Genomic DNA, 21,280 nt, shown 5'->3' on the forward strand with positions numbered 1-21,280 from the left:
TTCGTTATTATATGCAACTTGTAAAATCCTAAACAGTCTTGTCCAATTGTCCCTTTGCTCTGTCTTAGGTTTTGACGCATTTATCTTGGAATTTTATCTGCCAGTTTAGAAACATTTAGCTGGTCGGGCTTAATTCTGGGGGTAGTTTGTATTTCTGGGAAGGCGGGAGAAAAATAATCTCAGTTTTGAATTGGCGTTTTAATATCCTTCACCAGATCCACGTTGAAAGCCAGTGTAACTTGCGTTCAAAAATTCCGCCCCTCCCAAATAAAGGATGCTGAAACCGATTTCCAACCCCGAAGACGGAGCTGATCACCCCGCAACGGGATCCGCCGTGGCTCCCCGCGCGTTCACCGCGGCTGGGTAGTCCCAGGCGGCTGGGGGCTCGAGCCCGGAGCCCCACCTGGCTCCGCCGGCGGCGGCCGCACAAAGAGCCGGGCAGACGGCTGCCTGGCCGAGCCGCAGAAAGTAGTCCCGACCACGCCGGCTCCAATGTTGTTCGACGTCGCCTCACGCCCTCCGCCGGGAGGGCCGAAGCGGCCGGTCCGGGAAAGAATCCCGCAGGAATGCGCCACCGGGAGGAGGCCTTCCCTCTCAGTTCGCCTCTGCTACCCCGGAACCTCTCCCGGGGTCTCAGCCAGAGGCCGTGCGTGCGGCTGCCGACTCCTTTCCCTGGCCGTGCGGGAGGCAGGGCCGGGGGAGGGGGCTCGTTGCGCGCAGGGACACGGCCGCGGGGATCCTAGGAGGCGGTGCCGACCGTATCCGTGCGCCGCTGCGCGAGGCAGAGGCTGAATGAGGAGCTGCGCGGGGGAAGCGGGGCGCCGGGGGAGGAGGTGGCGGGATGGAAGCAGACGCTGGCGTCGCGCGAGCCCGGGGCCGAGCGGCGCGGTAGAGAGGGCGGCGGCGGCGGCGCGCGCGGAACCTTGACGTGCCCCTTTCTTTCTTCTCTCGCTGGGAAGCTGGGAAGCATGAGCGTGCAGCCCTGCCGCTGCGGCGGCCGCCGCGGCTCCTCGCCTCCCCCTCTTCTGGCCACCCCTCGCCGGTGAGAGAAGAGAACGCGAGAAGGGAAGATGGGGGCCGTCCTGAGGAGCCTCCTGGCCTGCAGCTTCTGTGTGCTCCTGAGAGGTGGGAAGAGTGGGGGCATTGGAAAGTTGGTGGGGTTCGAGGGGAGGTGGCCTTGTTTTCTGTGTCTAGGGGGAGGAGAGGGACGGAGGGAGGGAGAAGGGGAGAGGAGCGGGGAGAGGCCTGGTCGTGGGGAGGGGGAGAGAAAGGGGCCTGGGAGCAGGGGCTGCGCGCACCGCCCGACCACAATGCGGACCTGGCCTGGCCTCCCAGACCTTTCCCGGACACATCGGAGGCTCGATCCCGGCTGCTGATCTTAGGGAACCTTTGGCACCCCATTCTGTCGGGATGACTGAATGTCTGTGTGCCTCTCTCTGCCTGGGGTCTTTCAGGGAAGAGGGTCTTTGTACGTATTTTGGCTTTTAAAATGTTTGAGCCCGAGATGCTTTAAGGTTGACCTTATCCATCGAAGCCCCCCCACCCACTCCCCACCCCGTTTCGGTGTTTCTTAGTTGAACTTTTCAAGCCCTCTATTTTTTCCAGGCCTTGTTACAGGTAATAATTGGCTTCCGTTTGGGATATAATGATCCTGAGTGAGAACGCAGTTGGAAAGTGACTCTGGGGTTATAGGTCGAGCGTTTCAGCATTGGGAACATTCTGAGCTTCAGTCCATAATAAAACAAAACATTGCCCTTGTAACCTCTGGTATTCACGGCTTGCCCCTATTTTCGGAGTGTGCAAGCGTACAGTTGGCACTACTAGGGAAATTCATCCTCGTGTGAAGAGGAGCCGGTCCTGGGACCAAAATGATAATTTGCTCTGCTCCCCTGGGGACTGCTTGGCACTTTGGTAAATTGCATAGGCTGTTCTAGATAATTTGCTCTGGGAATCGCTTGAATTCGAGTGTCCCATGATGTTTTGAATCGCACTGCAGAGCTGACACATGCTCTGTGACTTTTGTGACAGTTCACAAAGATTTTTGACCGGCCCTTCGGCAGCTCTTCTCAAAACTACTCAGTGTTGAACTTGAGATGGCTGTGGAGCATTTTTACCAGCAGAGGAATTTAAGTACTGCTTTTCGATACGGTGGCTTGTAGTTCTGGTTTGTTAAAATTCTGACTGGCGTTCATGGTAAGTTCTTTTCAGGCGTGGGACCGCTGGTCGCTGGAGATTTTTAGGTGTTAACAAGCTAAACTTCTGTTAAGTCCTCCAAACTAATTAAGTTTACCGAACTCTGGTAGTACCTAATAGTCTATGACAGGTGTATATTTTTGTGTGTACTGTGGATATGTATTTTGGATAAGAATGACTTTTTTTTGGAGGAGGAGAAATACTTTCTTCAGTTATTCTATAGTAATGCAGCATTGTGTTTGCATGTTATATTACTTACACTTGATACTGTAAGCGTATTACGAAGTTTTCCCACATGTAAACCCCAGAAAAGGTAGTGCTCATTAGATTTTTGTGGCAGAAAATTTAATGAAGTGTTATGTACTGGAGAGGTTTAATAAGTATATACTTATTTTATTATGGTATACTGTATTGAAAGGGGTTTTGCTATAGCTGTTAGAAACAACTGTATTTGACATAAGAATATGTATTTAAGACATAAGGTTAATAGGATTGACAAATATGAGAACCATCTGATTGGTTAGAGTCGTGGGAAACTTACAACTTGGGATGTTTCTGGATTGTATTTCTTGGAGGAGAAATGTGTGATGTAAATGCCGTTTGTTTCTTTTAACGCTAGCTTTGAGACCAGAGCTGGGTTTGTTCATTATTCGAATTTAGATAGGTTGCACTTGTTTATGTAACAAGACCTGAAAGAGGTAATAGTTTAAATTGTCTTGTTTCCACTAGCAAAGTTTTCAGAAGTGGAGCTCTCGTTTTAAATGTGGCAAAATATGTGTAAGGTGGTCTTCTAATATGTAACAGTACTGTACTTAGCTGTGAGTACATATTATTTGAAGTAAAACTGCCTTTTGATGTAAAATATTTTTGTTCATAATTGAGAATTCATTATTTGAGAATGTCATCTTCTGTTACAGTAAAGATATGTAGTCAACCATGGGCTCTAATGAGAAAAATCTGATTGATTTGTTGCATTTAGATCATTTTTTTTTTTTTCCTACAAAGAATTGGAGGTTTAACATTGACTAGGTGTGATGGGGTATTGTGAGAGTTTGGGAGACCTTCTATCCTGCATGCCTGTTGAATCAATAGCAGAAAGCTAGGGAATACTGTTAGTGCTGTGTCCTTATCTGTATCATCACATGACAAGTTATAAAGGAAAGACTGGGGAATTTCAATACTAAAACCTTGGATTTAAAGCCCAAGTGTCACAACTTCTTAACTTTGTGGTTCTGGTCTAGTTCACTTCTCTAGGTCTCAGTTTCTTTACTGGTAAAATGTGGATAATGATACCTGACTAGTTTGCAGGGTTATTGGGTGTTTTAAATGAAATAGTATAAAATGCCTTGTTAATGTTACTTTTGTTATAATTTTGTTTGTTCAGGGGCATACCCTCAAATGCTTTCAGAATTTGAGATTTAGTTTGTATAACGTTCACAATTTTTTCTTTTCTTTTTTTTTTTTTTTTTTAAAGAGACATAGTCTTGCTTCATTACCCAGTCTGGGGTGCAGTGGTGTGATCACAGCTCATTGCAGTCTCAAAGTCTTGGGCTTACGTGATCCTGCTTCATCCTCCCAAAGCTCTGAACTACAGGCACGTACCACTATGCCCCAAATTTTTGGTAGATATGGGGTGGCTGTGGGGGTGTCTTGATATGTTGCCCAGGCTGGTCTCCAACTCCTGGCCTCAAGTGATCCTCTCAACGTGCTGGGATTACAGGTGTGAGCCACCATGCTTGGCCAGGTTCATGAATTGCTTTTTTTTTTTTTTTGAGGTAGGGTCTTGCTCTGTTGCCTAGGCTGGAGTGCAGTGGCATGATCACAGCTCACTGCAGCCTGGACCTCCTGTGCTCATGTGATCCTCCCACCTCAACCTCCCGAGTAGCTGGGACCACAGTTTTGTGACATAACACTTGGCTAACTTCTAAATTTTTATAGAGCCAGGGTCTTGCTATGTTGCCCAGGATGGTCTTAAACTCCTGGGCTCAAGTGATCCTCCCACCTCCGCCTCTCGAAGTTCTGGGATTACAGGTGCAGATTCACACATTCTTTATTTATTTTTTTTGAGATGGAGTCTCGCTCTGTTGGCCAGGCTGGAGTGCAGTGGCACGATCTCGGCTCACTGCAAGCTCCACCTCCCGGGTTCATGCCATTCTCCTGCCTCAGCCTCCTGAGTAGCTGGGACTACAGGCATCTGCCACCACCCCTGGCTAATTTTTCTGTATTTTTTAGTAGAGACGGGGTTTCACTGTGTTAGCCAGGATAGTCTCGATCTGACCTGGTGATCTGCCTGCCTCGGACTCCCAAAGTGCTGGGATTACAGGTGTGAGCCAGTGTGCCCGGCCAGATTCACACGTTCTTAAAAGTGAAAGGGATCTTGGTCATTTGAGCCTCACCACTTTATTTGTAAGTGGGGAAACTCAGATTCAGAGATACTGTAATTTAATAAAGGTAGGTTAATTAAAGATGGGCAGGGATTTATTATTCATTCTTTAGCAAATATGTATGCAATACCTCCTATATATCAGCCTCTGGTACTGATGGTGAGCAAAACAAATGTGTTCCCTAATCTAATGGGCCTCACGGTTTAGGTTGCCATCCTTACCATTCTCTTAGTTCCGTTCAGGTACTGATTAGAAAAAATAATATCTGATTTTCTGCAGGAAGTATTTTTGATAAGAATATAGGTTTTGGAATACCATCTGTGTGTGTAATCTGTGAAATACTATTTCTTAGCTTTTGTTTTTTTTTTTTTAAGACGGAGTCTTGCTGTCGCTCAGGCTGAAGTACAGTGCGCATGATCTCGGCTCGCTGCAATCTCCGCCTCTTGGGTTCAAGCGATTCTGTGTCTCAGCCTCCTGAGTAGCTGAGACTACTGGCGCCTGCCACCATGCCTGACTAATTTTTGTATTTTTTTTTTTGAGACGATGTCTTACCCTGTCGCCCAGGCTGGAGTGCAGTGGCATGATGTCAGCTCACTGCAACCTCTGCCTCCTGGGTTCAAGCAGTTTTCGTGTTTCAGCCTCCCGAGTAGCTGGGACCACAGGTGCACACCACCATGCCTGGATAATTTTTGTATTTTTAGTAGAGATAGGGTTTCACCATATTGGTCAGGCTGGTCTTGAACTCCTGACCTCAAGTTATCCACCCGCCTTGATCTCCCAAAGTGCTGGGATTACAAGTGTGAGCCACCACGCCCGGCCTAATTTTTGTATTTTTAGTAGATACGGGGTTTCACCTATTGGTTAGGCTGGTTTCGAACTCCTGACCTCCGATGATCCACCCACCTCTGCTTCCCAAAGTGTTGGGATTGCAGGCGTGAGCCACCGCGCCTGGCCTTCTTAGCTTTTTTGAGGAGGCTTGTTATATAAAAATTATTTGTTACTTTTTTTTGTTTTGGTGGACTGGTGATAAATATTGTTGGAACAAACCACTAATGTTTCGCATCTTGTATTTCTATAGAAGTGATCCTTTTCTTCCGTTAAAATCAGATATTATACAGTCTTGGGGAAGTAGAACAAATTTTGGAGTGGGAATCAGGAGAATTAAGTTATGGTTCTGAATTTGCTGTGTAACCTTGAGTAATCTCTGTATACTTTATTTGGAGATTAGAATTCGTGTTAACACATTTAAGGGTTCTGAAAAGTCCTGAGGTAAAGAGAATGGTTTTAACTTTGTTTAACTTATTATTTTCCAAACTTGTCAAGTATTACGTTGATACTTGTTGACAATTTCGTATAACTCAATTTGTTACTGTCATCCCTATTTACTTACCTGCCTCAGATTTGCTCATTTGGCTAGATAATTTGTCTGGTTATTAAGTTTTAAGGTTTTAGCTTGTTATCAGGAGGGCTAATAGTGATTTCCTGTGGTTCAGTTTTTAAGAGATTTTTTTCCTTTGCGTTAATTGGAAGTTTTTCTATTTACTGTACTCAACTACTGTGTCCTTCTATATGGACAGCTTTGGCTGTCAGAAAGGACTGTTTAAATATCAAAGGGGATTCTGGGAAGGGATATATTAATGGAAATATTTTATGAGAACGTGTATTTTTTGTTTAAATATTTTGAGCATACTGGAAAAACAATGTTTAGTGCTATTTAGGCCATGTGTAACTACTCTGAGAAAGATCATTTTCATCATAGAAATTCTATTGAAAGTTTATACTTAGAGAAGACTATATAGAAGGTACTATAGTAGAAATACATGGCTTGTTGTTAAACAGAAGTTAAACTCTTCTGGCACTCTGTGTTCCTTTGGACAAGTTATTTCCTTTCCTGTTAGGTGGGGTTATAACTTACAAGGCTTCGTGAGAACTGATGGAATGTTTGTGAAGGGGTAGTACAGCACACAGTCAATAGTAGGCATTGAATAAATGGTTGCTTTTATTAAGATGGCCAAATTAAAAGAAACATTATGCCCTGGAAAGACTGGTAAAACATTTTAAGTGTCTGCTATGTCCCGGGCACTGTTGTTGGCAGTTGATAGTTTTAGGCCAGTGGTTTTGGAATTTTTTTGATTCTTCTGCAACTGAAATAAAAGCGCCATGAAATACTTTTACTTATGACAGTTTCTGTTTTGATATAAAATGGAATGACAATTACTTACTAAATTTATTTTCTAAAGGATTGCAGCCTAACTATTTTAGGTGATGATTATTGTAAATAAGCTAGAGAATAGACAGTTCAAATGATTGTGATACTTATTAAAGAGTTAAGTATGGGCAAAATAATTTTATCAAGACATCTAATTGAGAAATTGCGTTACTTGTTCACAACAATTATTCAGTTGGTGGATTTTTTTCTGCGGGGTGGCTGGATGCTATACTGAGTTTCTGCATTGCATGTTTTCACTTTGGATAAGGGTGTTTATCTTCTGTAAAGTAAGCGTCACTTCAGTGAATAAAACACTTTTATATGAATAACTTTGACATTTAGTCAAATATACATAAGAACAGGTTGTTTGCTCTTAAAATTGTCTTAAAATACAATTTGTCAGTACATTAATACAAGGAAACAAGGTTATTTGGTATTATTCACATATGCTTTTGTTTCTCAAGCTGTTCGTGTTATTTGTGGCAGTGAGTATTCTCACTAAAGGTTCAAGCTGTTTGGGTGTGATGCTAGAAAATATTAAAATGTACTTGGACTCTGGTAAAAATTATTGATACTTTGATACTGTGATCCTTTTAGCAGTATCATAACTTGTAGTTTCTGTAATATCTTGCTTGGAAGGGCCACGTATAAGTGCTTAAATATTTTGGAACTAATTTCAGGAGGAGATTGGGGATACAAAATGAAATTATATTTTCAGGCAAAAAACTACATTAAATTATGTAAGTTATTAACACCAGGCCTAAAGTTACTGATGAGACTCAATAACATGCCAATCAGTAGTCTTTTTTTTTTTTTTTTTTTTTTTAAATAGATGGAGTCTCGCTCTGTCACCCAGGCTGGAGTGCTGTGGCATGATCTTAGTTCATTGCGACCTCTGCCTCCTGGGTTCAACTGATTGTCTGCCTCAGCCTCCCAAGTAGCTGGGATTACAAGCGCCCGCTGTCACGCCTACCTAATTTTTGTGTTTTTAATAGAGATGGGGTTTCACCATGTTGGCCAGGCTGGTCTCAAACTCCTGACCTCAGGGGATCCACTTGCTTTGGCCTTCCAAAGTGCTGGGATTACAGGCATGAGCTGCTGCACCCAGCTGTTGTCTTTTTTTTTCCCCAGGAAAATAGTCACCCAAATATTGGAAACCTACCTTTATCAAATTATATATGTTTGACTGGGAGTCTATTTTCTCTAATGGTTTTAGTCATTGTTTTATCACTACTAGACCCAAACTATAAGTAAAGGATTACAGGGATAGGAGTCTTCCTCACTATTGACTAACTTTATTGGTAGGTATAATTTAAGTACTGTATATCCATATATCCAGCTTAAAGATACTGTATTTTGCAAGTCTAAGAAAGGTGACAAGTGAACTTCATTACCTTGAATTCTTAGCTGTGCATTATATTGTCTTTATTTGTAACATTCTAGATCTATGCTAATGCAGAAATAGCTCTTTGATGGAAAGTTTTTGAAGAAAAGATGTTTTTCCCCTTTATATGCCCCATGTACCAGAGGTTTGCACATATTGAGCACTGTAAATTTTACATTTAAAGTAATATAAAAGATGTGAATTTTATGACATTTATTTGGAATGTCATTTTGTGTTTTGCCTCAGTCGTTCATTAGCTATAGTTTAAGTTATAAATTTGTAACGATTACAAAGATTTCTTAGTCTGGGTCACGGTGGCTCAGTGTGAGCCCATCTCTTTGGGAGGCCAAGGCGAGAGGATCACTTGAGGTCAGGAGTTGAAGACTAGCCTGGGAAACATAGCAAGACCTCCGTCTCTATAAAAAAATTAAAAAATTAGCTGGTCACGATGGCACATGCTTGTAGTTTCAGCTGCTTAGAAGGCTGAGGCAGGAGGATCACTTGAGCCCAGGAATTCAAGGCTACAGTGAGCCATGATCATGCCACTGCACTCCATATGACAGACAAAACCCTATCTTTCAAAATAAATAAAGATTTCTTAGCACAGATTAGATATATTAAATAGACTACAAAAAAAAAATCAACATGTCCTTGTCTGAGATTGAATTCAAGGTGTGGATTACTTAATGTGTTTTCTGGTTTCAGGATATAATTACTGCATTAATATAATTAGTTGTTTTTTTTTTTTTGAGACAGGGTCTCACTGTGTTTTTTAGGCTGGAGTGTGGTGTGATGCTATCACGGCTCACTGCAGACTGGACCTCCTGGACTCAGGAGATCCTTCTGCCTCAGCCTCCTGAGTAGCTGGGACTACAGGCACGTGCTAACACACCCGGTTCATTTTTAATTTTTTTTTTTTTTTTTTGTAGAGACAGGGTCTTACTATGTTGCTCAGACTGGTCTTGAATTCCTGGGCTCATGCGATTCTCCCGCCTTGGTTTCCCAAAGTGCTGGAATTACAGGCGTGAGCCAGTGTGCCTGGCCTCAAGTACTTTTTTCTTTCTTTTCTTTTCTTTTCTTTTTTTTTTTTATTAAGCCCCTTCTATCAAGTACTTTTTTTTTTTTTTCTTGAGACAGAGTCTTGCTTTGGAGTGCAGTGGCGCGATCTGGGCTCACTGCAAGCTCCGCCTCTCAGGTTCACACGATTCTCCCGCCTCAGCCTCCCCAGTAGCTGGGACTGCAGGTGCCTGCCACCACCCCTGGCTAATTTTTTTTTGTATTTTTTTAGTATAGATGGGGTTTCACTGTGTTTGCCAGGTTGGTCTTGATCTCCTGACCTCGTGATCCACCCGCCTTGGCCTCGCAAAGTGCTGGGATTACAGGCGTGAGCCACCGCACCAGGCCTATCAAGTACTTTTTTAAACCAAGTTTTTTGGAGATATAATTCACATACAGTAAAAATTTCCATTTTACAATGTCTAATTCAGTGACTTTCAGTATACTCACAGGGTTGTACAACATCACCACTATCTCATTCCAGTAATGCTTATCTACCGCTCCCTGAAAATGCATATACTTCCCATTTCTCCCTTCCCTCAGCCTCTGGTAACCATGAATTTACTTTCTGTCTCTATGAATTTGCCTACTCTGAATATTTCATATAAATGGAATAAAATATGTGGCCTTTTGTGTCTTAACTTCTATCACTTAGCACATTTTCAGGGTTCATTCATGTTGCATGTGTCAGTACTTCATTCCTTTTAATGGTTGAGTAATATTCCATTGTATGGGTATATTAAATACTTTCAGATGAGTGTGGATTTGATTATTGGAGTCTTTACCTTGAGAAATTATTTCTGAATCTCAGCTTTTGAAGTTACTGAAATATATGCTAAAAAATATATATTTTTTTGAAACAGAGTCTTGCTTCATCACCCAAGCAGGAGTGCAGTGGCACAGTCTCTGCTCACTGCAAACTCCGCCTCCTGGGTTCAAGTGATTCTCGTGCCTCAGCCTCCTGAGTAGCTGGGACTACAGGTGTGTGCCACCATGCTGGCTAATTTTTGTATTTTTAGTAGAGACAGGATTTGGCCATGTTGGTCAGGCTGGTCTCGAACTCCTGACCTCAAATGATCTGCCTGCCTCAGCCTCCCAAAGTGCTGGGATTACGGGCATGAGCCATCACTCTGGCCTATGTTTGTTTGTTTTAAACTGGGGTCTCTGTCACCCAGGCTGGAGTGCAGTGGCGCAATCATTGCTCACTGCAGCCTGGACCTTCCCAGGCTCAGGTGATCCTATCCTCCCACCTAAGTTTTTGTATTGTTTGTAGAGATAGGGTTTCACCATGTTACTCAGGCTGGCCTTGAACTCCTGGACTCAGTGATCCACCTGCCGCTGCCTCCCAAAGTGTTGGGATTACAGTCGTGAGCCACCGTGCCTGGTCTAAAAAATACTTTAAGTTCCTGTTTTTCTGCTGGAGAAGCACTAAATAGTTCACCAGTATCTTGTGTTTCTGAATAGCCCTTTTAATTGTCCTGTCACGGTTAAATCTTTTTACTAAATTCATATCTAGAGTAAGAAAATAGAAGGAGTATTAGAAATTACCTGGGCCAACTCCTTTGTTTTATAAATCAGAAAGATGAATGACTAAGACCAGATTGTTTGTACTCTGGACAGTAATTTTACATGCAGGACTTCTTGTATGTACCTAACTTTACCTGGGCCTTATTGTGGTTTTGAAAGAGATACTGATGACTTTGATAAAGAGAAATACATATTAATGTAAACTTTGGCATTTGCCAATAGGTAGTTTGTCATAGTACTTACACTGTAAATAAAAACAAAGCTGAGGCCAAGATGCAGTGAGTCACACCTGTAATCGCAGCACTTTGGAAGGGTGTGGCAGAGTATTGCTTGAGCTTAGGAGTTTGAGACCAGCCTGGACAACAGAGTGAAACCTCATCTCTACAAAAAAAATACAAAAAATTAGCCAGGCCTGGTGGTGCCTATAATCCCAGTTACTTGAGAGACTGAGGAGGAAGAATCGCTTGGACCCGGGAGGTGGAGGTTGCAGTGAGACAAGATCGTGCCACTGTACTCCAGCCTGGGTGACAGAGTGAGACTCTGTCTCAAAAAAAAAAAAAAAAAAAAAAGTGACCAAACCCAAAAGCAGAAACAAAGCTAGACTTAAGTAAGGGGAGACTTTATTTGAAAGGATTTTTGCAGTAGAAGGACGTGCTCGCTACAGAATTTGCAACACATTTCAAAATCAAACCAAAAAAGGCTTTTCTTTTATAGAAAGGAGAAGTAAGCAGGGCTTGCAGGAACTTTGTGGGAGTGTGGGCCAAATAGGTAGGGGTGAGCAGATTGCATGACTGGGACTGTTTAACTGGAAAGCATTTTATTTATTTATTTATTTATTTTTTCTGCAGTCAGCTGATGGTCAGAATGAGGGAAAAAGTTGTGCATTTACTTTCTTAAACTTAGGGCAAGCCAAAGTTTAGGAATTTGTGGGGAGAAGGGAATCCTGACTAAAGTTTATTCAAGCCAAGTCAATGAGTAAGTAATGGGCAATTGTGATGAGCACTGGTCAGTTCCCTGTTGTTTAAAACAAAATCAGTCACTGTTGACAATGCAGTAAGAATCGTTGAGAAGTTGATCTCATTAGATTTGACCTGATTATTTACATAGTTGTAGCAAGAATAGTAATCTATCATATAATAGGTCTTTTAATACTGCCTTGCTGAAAGTTTTTTTAAGAAATATGATTGGACTTTAAAATGCCTTTTGAGACTATAAAGGTAAGTCAAGAACTGACCATCAGATTTCACTTGCAATATCTATAAATTTGGGTGAATTCCTTTCCTGAAGTTCCTAAAATATTCTAGGATTTTTGAGCCTGCTGGGAAGTGATCTTGCTTAATTCACCTGCAAAGCTGGTGAATTAAGCCAGTTACCAGGCCAGTTTTCCTAAGAGGACTGAAAGCATTGGTTCTAAAGTCAACTGTAACTTAAAAGTGTCTGGTCATACCTGATTAAATGAGTATCTTCAAATGTGGCATTCCAAAGGCTTGGTTGCATAAGTAATGTTTCCAGCTAGGAGGCAGACTCATTGAACCTTTGCAAATAACTATATTGCCATGAAAATAAAATACTCAATAAGAGTTTTGAATTCTGGAGGAGTGAGGCAGGGGAAAAAGATAAATGTTTATTTCGGTTTACAAAAGCATAGTCTCCTTAAATTGTTGTCGGTTATAGATAGCTTCAGAGAAAAGAGAAAGGGGTTCCTTATATCCAGAAAATAGGACACTAAGGCATCAGCAATATTTCAAACGAAACCCATAATCATCCTTCATCAATTTATTCAGTCCTATGTAATTAATTCTTGTTCTGCTGGATCTGTGTTAGCAGTCTCACGAACCCATCTGTTTCTCTACTAGCTGTTTGGAAATCCTGACTTAGTCCGCTGGTATGGTCTCAGAGTTATTGAAGTGATGCCATCAGAAGCCTGTGTTCAGGTTACCTGGCATAGTCGTTTTTCTTTTTCTTTATTTTTTTTTTTTGAGACGGAGTCTCACTTTGTCACCCAGGCTGGAGTGCAGTGGCGCAATCTTGGCTCACTGAAGCTTTGACCTCCTGGACTCAAGCGATCCTCCCATCTCAGCCTCCCTTGTAGCTGCGACCACAGGTGCGTGCCACTATGCCCAGCTAATTTTTTTTTTTTTTTTTTTTTTTTTTTAGAGAAGGGGTTTTGCCAAGTTGCCCAGGCTGGTCTGGAACTCTTGGGCTCCAGTGATATGCCCACCTCAGCCTCCCAAAGTGTTGGTATTAGAGGCTTGAGCAACCACACCTGGCCCATAGCCCTTTTTTTATTGAAGACAAGTGCAGTCTGGCCCGTAGCTGATTTGCAAGTGCTTTCAGGGAAGCGTCAGAGTAAAACAGAAAACTATCTGTAGATGACGAAAGACTTAAAACGGTGATGATTAACCTATTACTGATAATCTTAAAAGTGAAAGATCTTATGAAAATTTGTTAGAAAAGATAACGAAATTGACGAGGAAGTTTGATTTTTGTGGCATGCAAACTAAATCCAAAAAAGTGTTAGACAAAAGCATATCTATAAGCATAATGATTAACCTTATTTTATTTTATTATTATATTTTCAGACAGAGTTTTGTTCTGTCGCCCAGGCTGGAGTTCAGTGGCGCAATCTCGGCTTGCTGCAGCCTCCGCCTTCTGGGTTCCAGTGCATCTCCTGCCTCAGCCTCCCAGGTAGCTGGGATTACAGGCACGCGCCACCATGCCCCGCTAAGTTTTGTATTTTTAGTAGAGACAGGGTTTCGCCATGTTGGCCAGGCTGGTCTCAAACTCCTCATGTCAGGTGATCCACCTGTGTCAGCCCCCTGAAGTGCTGGGATTAAGTTGTGAACCACCGTGCCCAGCCAATTAACCTTATTTTAAAGAAGAGTGGCTAGTACATGTCATTTATGTATATGATGAATGTATTCATTGCAGAGAAAAAAATCTAAAGACATACAATCCTAAGATGTAATGGCCCACGAATATGTCAAGCATGTATAGAATATATCAAGATTATCAAGGAAAAAGATTTAGCAGTCTGGAGTAGGTCCTTAACTTCTATGTAATGTCATTCCATAAGTAAATGATGTGAATTCTTTTTTTTTTTTTTGAGACGGAGTCTCGCTCTGTCACCCAGGCTGGAGTGCAGTGGCCAGATCTCTGCTCACTGCAAGCTCCGCCTCCCGGGTTTACGCCATTCTCCTGCCTCAGCCTCCCGAGTAGCTGGGACTACAGGCGCCCGCCACCTCGCCCGGCTGGTTTTTTGTATTTTTTAGTAGAGACGGGGTTTCACTGTGTTAGCCAGGATGGTCTCGATCTCCTGACCTCGTGATCCACCCGTCTCAGCCTCCCAAAGTGCTGGGATTACAGGCTTGAGCCACCGCGCCCAGCCAATGATGTGAATTCTTAACTGAGAACCATTAGCCAAACTAGAAGATACTATATTCAAATTAAAGAAGTCAAATTATGACCAAGTTAACACTGAGGAAAAAAAAATCCCTGAAATTATGACTGATGACATTATACTGTTGTCTAATACCAGGCAAAGCAGCACCAGAACTCTGGTTAATAGACATGGACAATGAGGGCATTGATGAATTTCTAGGAGCTTTATACCTTCATAGAACTTCCAAAATATTTCTATTAATAACATTTTACCTATACAAATTTAACTTAGGGAGGGTAAGCCTCTCTTACTTTGACAGTGCTTTCCATATGACTCATAATGTTTGATCAAATGAACTGTTATTTTTAACATCTCTCTTTTACAAGGTAAAGGAAATTTTGATTTTCTAGGGCCCCTCAGGGGAAATCTCAAAGACAGTTGTTGGTGCAAAAGGCGTCATTTAGGAGGTTTGAACATTTGATTAAATAGGATCATGGGCCACTGTGGAAAAAAAATGCTTGGCTACATATTTAACCAAAAGTGACCGGAAAAAAAAAAAAAAGATTTTAGTTCAGTGCAGTGGCCCATGCCTGTAATCTTAGTGCTTTGGGAGGGAGGCCAAGATGGGAGGATCACTTGAGGCCAGGAGTTTGAGACCAGCCTGGGCAACATGGTGGGATCCTGTCTCTACAAAAATTAAAAAATTAGCTGGCCATAAGATTACAGGCCTGTAGTCCTAGCTACTCAGGAGGCCGAGGCAGGAGGATCGTTGAGTCCAGGAGTTTGAGGCTGCAATGAGCTATGATTGAGCCACTGCAATGAACCATGATTGTGCCACTGTATTCCAGCCTGGACAAGAGTGAGACCCTGTCTCTTAAAAAAAAAAAAAAAAGTTGAAAAAAGTGAGCATAGGAAGTAATGTGATGGTAAAGAACCTTACCCCTTTCAAGGGTGTGAATATGGTTTTAAGTAATTAAGGACATGATAAAGTCAGCATTAAGCACAGGAAATTCTGGTAAGACACAGAATCTTTGTCTTCTAGGGAGATTATTCAGAAGGCAAAGGAAAACCTTTAATAACCTCTTTATTAAAAGCAGACTAACAGGTGGGGCACGGTGGCTCACACCTGTAATTCCAGCACTTTGGGAGGTGGAGGCGGGCTGATCATGAGGTCAGGAGATCGAGACCATCCTGGCTAACACGGTGAAATCCTGTCTCTACTAAAAAAAATACAAAAAAAATTAGCCAGGTGTGGTGGCGGGCGCCTGTAGTCCCAGCTACTCAGAGAGCTGAGGCAGGAGAATGGCATGAGCCCAGGAGGCAGAGCTTGCAGTGAGCTGAGATCCTGCCACTGCACTCCAGCCTGGGTGACAGAGGGAGACTCCATGTCAAAAGAAAGAAAAAAAGACTAATAACTGAAGAAAATCAGTCATTTTAACAGAAAACTAAAATCTAGTTTTACATAACTATAATATTTGATAAGCACTTAAAAAAATCTTACAAATAAACCCATCAAATCTTAGCTGGCTTTGGCTGGGCATGGTGGCTCACGCCTGTAATTCCAGCACTTTGGAGGCGAGGTGGGTGAATCACTTGAGGTTGAATCACTTGAGGTCAGCAGTTCAAGACCTGCCTGGCTGACGTGGCAAAACCCCCTCTCTACTAAAAATACAAAAAAATTAGCTGGGTGTGGTGGCGGGCGCCTGTAATCCCACCTCCTGGGGAGGCTGAGGCAGGAGAATCACTTGAATCTGGGAGGTGCAGGTTACGTTAAGCCCAGATTGTACCACTGCACTCCAGCCTGGGTGATAAGGCGAAACTCTATCTCCAAAAATGAAGAAGAAAAAAAAATTAAGCCAGGTGTGTTGGCTCACGTCTGTTACCCCAGCACTTTGGGAGGCTGAGTTGGGTGGATCATTTGAAGTTAGGAGTTCAAGACCAGCCTGGCCAACATGGTGAAACCTGCCTTTACTAAAAATACAAAAATTAGCCGGGTGTGGTGGTGGGCGCCTGTAGTCCAAGCTACTTGTGAGGCTGAGGCAGGAGAATCGCTTGAACCCAGGAGGGAGGTTGCAGTGAGCTGAGATTGCGCCATTGCACTCTCCAGGCCTGGGTGACAGAGCCAAGAGACTCTATCTCAAAAAAAAAAAAAAAACAAGAAAAAGGTCCGGCGGCGGTGGGCTCAAAAGCCTGTAAATCCAGGCACTCGTTGGGAGGCGGAGAGGGCCCCGGTCAAGAGGTCAGGAAGATCGAGAACCCCAATCCTGGCTAACACGGTGAAACCTCCGTCTCTACTAAAAAATACAAAAAAAAACTAAGGGCCGGGCGACGTGGGAAGGCCCGCCCTGTAGTCCCAGGGCTACCGCCGGGGAGGGGCCTGAGACAGGAGAATGCGTGAAGCCGGGAGCCCGGAGGCTTGGGCAGTGAGGGCCCTGAAGATGCAGCCGGCCATGAGCACTCACAGCCTGGGGTGACAGAGGCGAACTCCGTCTCAAAAAAAAAAAAAAAAAAAAAAAAAAAAAAAAAAAAAAAAAAAAAAAAGTCTTAGCCGGCTTTGACCATGACAAATAAAATTTCTTTTACCGCTGAGTGCGGTGGCTCACACCTGTAATCCCAGCCCTTTGGGAAGCTGAGGTGGGCATATCACGAGGTCAGGAGATCAAGACAGTCCTGGCCAACACGGTGAAACCTTGTCTCTACTAAAAATACAAAAATTAGCTGGGCATGGTGGCGCATGCCTGTATTCCCAGCTACTCAGGAGGCTGAGGCAGGAGAATCACTTGAACCAGGGAGTCGGAGGTTGCAGTGAGCTGAGATTGCGCCGCTGCACTCCAGTCTGGGTGACAGAGTGAGACTTCGTCTCAAAACAAAAACCCCAAAATATTAGTAAATATGTATATGATATTTCTTGTGCAGTGAACTGTAGTAGGCATTGGTGGTAAAATTAGTTATAAGGTACGGTTCTTGTATACCTTGTATGGATCTAGGCTGAGATGCTAGAGGTAGAAAGTAGGCTTACCAAAAAAAAAAGCTAATATCACGTGCATGCTAAAGACTAAGGATTAAAAGAAGTAAAGCTGAGTCAATTAGAAAGGGTTACAGAGTAGGTAAGGTTTGACTGTGGCTGGGAAGGACTTGCTTGCTGGGAGAAAAAGAGAAGAAGTATGGAGTGGGCAGGAAAATGAATACTCCGTGATGATGGGTGTGATGTACTCCCAGTTTACATGTTTTGAAACCTGTTTGTATGATGCAGAGACTATAAAAGATAAATGTAGAGTCCTAGGTAGACGTCATGGTGGAAGGCTGAGGTGTTGAGGCGTTATATGTAAGTTTAGGCACGGGGAATCAGAATGACTTTTGAGTTGGCTAAAGTAAAAGTATTAGAAGTAGAAAAGGAAAAGGGAAAATATCGAGATAACTTACTATTAGGATGTTTTAAGCCTAAAGTCATGAAGGTCTAGAGTAGGATAGTGGTTCTAAAAATGGAGAAGAGGAGGCAAATGTAAAGACATGCTTGTACAATAAGAGTCAACAAGAGAGTCATTGGCAGACTGGTGAAAAAGGGGAGGGGCTCAAAGATGGCTCCAAAGCATGCCAGTAAGGTTAGAATTGTGTACCATCGACTCCTGAGGGATTTTGTTGTTTTTGGGGAAAGGTGATGAATTTAATTTAACAGGCGGTAGAGATGGCCAACAAAAAGTTAGAGGGACAGAACTGGAGATAATGTTTTGGAAATTAGATGCATAGAATTGCTTGTTGACCAGGTGAACTTTAATTCTCTTTCTTTTTTTGTTATATATTTCAAATGGACAAAATATTAGTTTTACAGTATCTTAAGATAAATTTCCTTTGAACGGGAGCTTCCTTTCTAGTACTTTGAAGTCTACAAGATGTATCTAGAAAATTTGTTACTGTGGAAAATGAAGACTGCTTATATTGAATGGAGGGGGGGAAGGGGAAGGGCCTGTGGTTTTTCTTTTCAATTAATTGCTGTAACACTGTCCTTCAGGTGGCTGAGGGAGTTTCATATTTTCTTTAGACACCATTACGCGCCAAAGGTCTTGCAGGACAACTTTGGTCTATGAATTCTGCCATTTTGCTAGCACGAATAATGGCTCTTGGGTCTACCACTCCATTAGAACTATTAACTCCGTTCATATTAATTTTTTGTTACAAATCTTGCAAAGGGGGATGCTTCTGGGTGGTCCACATTCTATTTTAAGGCTGTATATTCAGTTTTCGTAAATTGTTCTTGCAGGCCCAATGATCATCCCTGTCCATCTTGTAAGTGTCTTTATTATCGTCTAGACCTCAGCTAACTGTGCCATCTCCTACTCCGTTTTGGCCTTCTTTGAGTTCTTCAAAAAGTGGGAAATCACAAGAGACTTTTACTCCCAAGCCAGTGGTGGCTGCCACCTTGTGTCGCTGTCGCTTGTGAACTTTAGTTTTCTATACTCTTTCATTTGGGAACAACAGAGAGTCTTGGGATAACTATATATAGGAATTGGAAAGTTTGAAACAAGACAAACAAGAAAAATAGGTAGTATTGTATGAGGAGACCATTCTATATAGGTAGGGATATAGTCAACAGCATTGAATGCTCTAGAGGTGTCAAGAATAAAGACTGAGAAAAGACCACTGGATTTGGTTATAAAGATTTAGAGAACGTACTTGCAGTTGAGTGATGGGTAGGAAGTTAGATTAAAGAGTAATAGCTAATGAATGGTAGTATGAGGTGTATATACCAATGTTATAAGATTTTACAGTTAGTAGAAATATAATAATTATTCTGATGGTAACAAGTTTAGGGTTATTAAAACAAAAGTTTTCAATAGCAAGGAACCTAGCATAAACCACTGAAAATACAAGAAATACAGAACAATTGATAGAGCAAAGTTGTAGAGAGGAGGTAAGGAGGCTGAACCGAAAGTTTTGCTTTAGCCTTAGGAGGAAGGCCATCTTGTCATTTGAGACTGAGGACAAGGTTAGGGAAAATGGGTGGAGAGAAAATTTTGAGAGGTATAAATTAAGATGTTGGGGATGTATGACATTTACCTTATTTCCTGCTTCACTGAGATTGTTTTATGAGACGGTCTGAGAATGAAGGATTCAGGGCATGGAAATTAGTCTTTCAAAGTAGAAAAAGCTTAGAAAGGCTGGTAGGGAAAGTTTCCCAGAAGTTTAATAAAGGAAAACAAAGATTCCTGAGCACTGTGAGTGTTCCACTAAAGAGAAGTGATGGTGATTATTTGGGTTATCTGAATACTAGGCGGTCAGAAAGTAAGCTCTCCGGAATGGAAGATACTAGCACATTCCAGGGAGCAAGTGTGTGGATCCAGTGTATCTCTTGGGTAGTTAAAAACAATGTTATGAATCAAATTATACCTGTCAGATATCCCATTTAATATGTTGCTGAACAGATACTGGTGACAACATAATAGAAAGTATTCAAGCATCAGAAGGGTGACTGGACAGGATGAACCCTGGGATTTCCTTTCAATAGTGTGGTTTATGTGCAGCCGATTTATGTACAGTCCTTCACAAATCCTCAATTGTAACTAGTATTGCTAACTTAAAAAGGATTAACTTGCCTCCTTCACCCGTTTTCAGGAGGGAGAGGAGACTCAGAACACTTGTGAGGCCTTAAATTACTAGAAAGTGTCTTTGGATTTTGTAGATCAAAATTATTCAGTACACGTAAAAGTGTTAAAGTTTGGCTTGAAAGCAATGAAAGACACTTGGCTGCTACCTAATGTCCATAGCTTTGCTGTAGTTTTCCAAGGATAGTGCCATAAAGAAGGTGCCCAGTAAATATTACGTTATTATCACTCTTGGATTTTAAATGTTAAGTGTTTCGTGGGTATTCCTTAGCCTTGTGCGGCACTTAGCATTGTATCCTTCACTAGTAGGGACCTTTTTTCTGATGTTTATATTTGGCCCATAGTATGAGAGACTCAGTATAGTGGGCTCTGTGGGGACTGATAAATCAGTGTGATGTGTGAAGGCCTGAAATGAATTAAAAGTGACTCTGTTAGGGAAATTTATGAATTTGCTAATAGCTGCAGCAGATACTCAGAATAAGCAGAAAGATTGGTTAGTCACTTTTTAAAACAGCTGTCTGCTAGTTTGTTTTTGACTAAGAATGTTGGATTTAAGCTTAGTTAGGGAAGTTTATGTTGTACTTATAGTTGAAAATAGTATACATTCGTAACTATTTGACAGACACAATCTATAAATTAGTGGAAACACCACTTTTTTCTGATACTTTTTTGACATTGGAGTAATTTCTTGAAAAAGGGGAAATGGTTACTTCTAAATGGTAGTTGGGCTTGGCTTCAGATGACACAGTTGTAGACCTTTAGTAAGTAATTATGAAAGAAGGTCATGTAGATTATTGCATCATAACTCACTGTTTTTTTTTTTTTTGTTTTTTAAAGACAAGGTCTCCCTCTGTCACCGAGGCTGGGGCACCACAGTGGTGTGATCATAGCTCACTGCAGCCTTGAACTCCTGGGCTCAAGTGATCCTCCCATTGTAGTCTCCCGAGTACCTGGGACTACAGGCGTGCACCATTATGCCTGACCAATTTTTTGAATTTATCTTTTGTAGAGATGAGGTTTCCATGTGTTGCCTAGGCTGGTCTCAAACTCCTGGGCTTAATCAGTCCTCCTGCTTGAGCCTCCCAAAGTGTTGCAGTTACAGGTGTGAGCCACCACGCCTGGCTTGGTCTTACTTTTGCTGCCTCATTAATGTTCTGCATTCCAGCCTCTAGATGTGTGCTATCCAATACTACCACTAGTCACACTTGTCTATATAAATTGGAATGAATTAAGATTATATAAAATTGGGGCCGGATGCAGCGACTCATGCCTGTAATCCCAGCACTTTGGAAGGCCGAGGTGGGTGGATTACTTGAGGCCAGGAGTTCAAGACCAGTCTGGCCAACATGGCGAAACCCCGCCTCTAGTAAAATACAAAAAATTAGCTGGACCCATAGTGGTGGGCGCCTGTAATTCCAACTACTCGGGAGGCTGAGGCAGGAGAATTGCTTGAATCTGGGAGGTGGAGGCTGCAGTGAGCCAAAATCGTGCCATTTTACTCCAGCCTGAGCAATAAGAGTGAAACTCTGTCTCAAAAAAAAAAAA

The 21,280-nt window shown here is 42.3% G+C and overlaps 1 protein-coding gene and 1 pseudogene across 2 annotated transcripts in view; one reads left to right on the forward strand and one right to left on the reverse strand.

Moving 5' to 3' along the window:
- Positions 1–993: 993 nt before the first annotated feature.
- LRP6 (LDL receptor related protein 6) overlaps positions 994–21,280 on the forward strand; it is a 162,809-nt gene continuing 142,522 nt past the window's right edge. Inside the window, exon 1 of one of the 2 annotated variants that reach the window (XM_017864558.1) lies at positions 994–1,125. In XM_017864558.1, the coding sequence (XP_017720047.1) occupies positions 1,071–1,125 (55 nt within the window). In that variant the 5' untranslated portion in view covers positions 994–1,070. The remainder of the gene's footprint in view (positions 1,126–21,280) is intronic. The other variant, XM_017864559.1, reaches the window with a different exon arrangement.
- Positions 18,119–18,557, reverse strand: LOC108523792 (ubiquitin-conjugating enzyme E2 variant 1 pseudogene; annotated as a pseudogene).

This window comes from Rhinopithecus bieti, unplaced genomic scaffold (assembly GCF_001698545.2).
Source record: "Rhinopithecus bieti isolate Rb0 unplaced genomic scaffold, ASM169854v2 scaffold_76074, whole genome shotgun sequence".
Taxonomy (NCBI): Eukaryota; Metazoa; Chordata; class Mammalia; order Primates; family Cercopithecidae; genus Rhinopithecus; species Rhinopithecus bieti.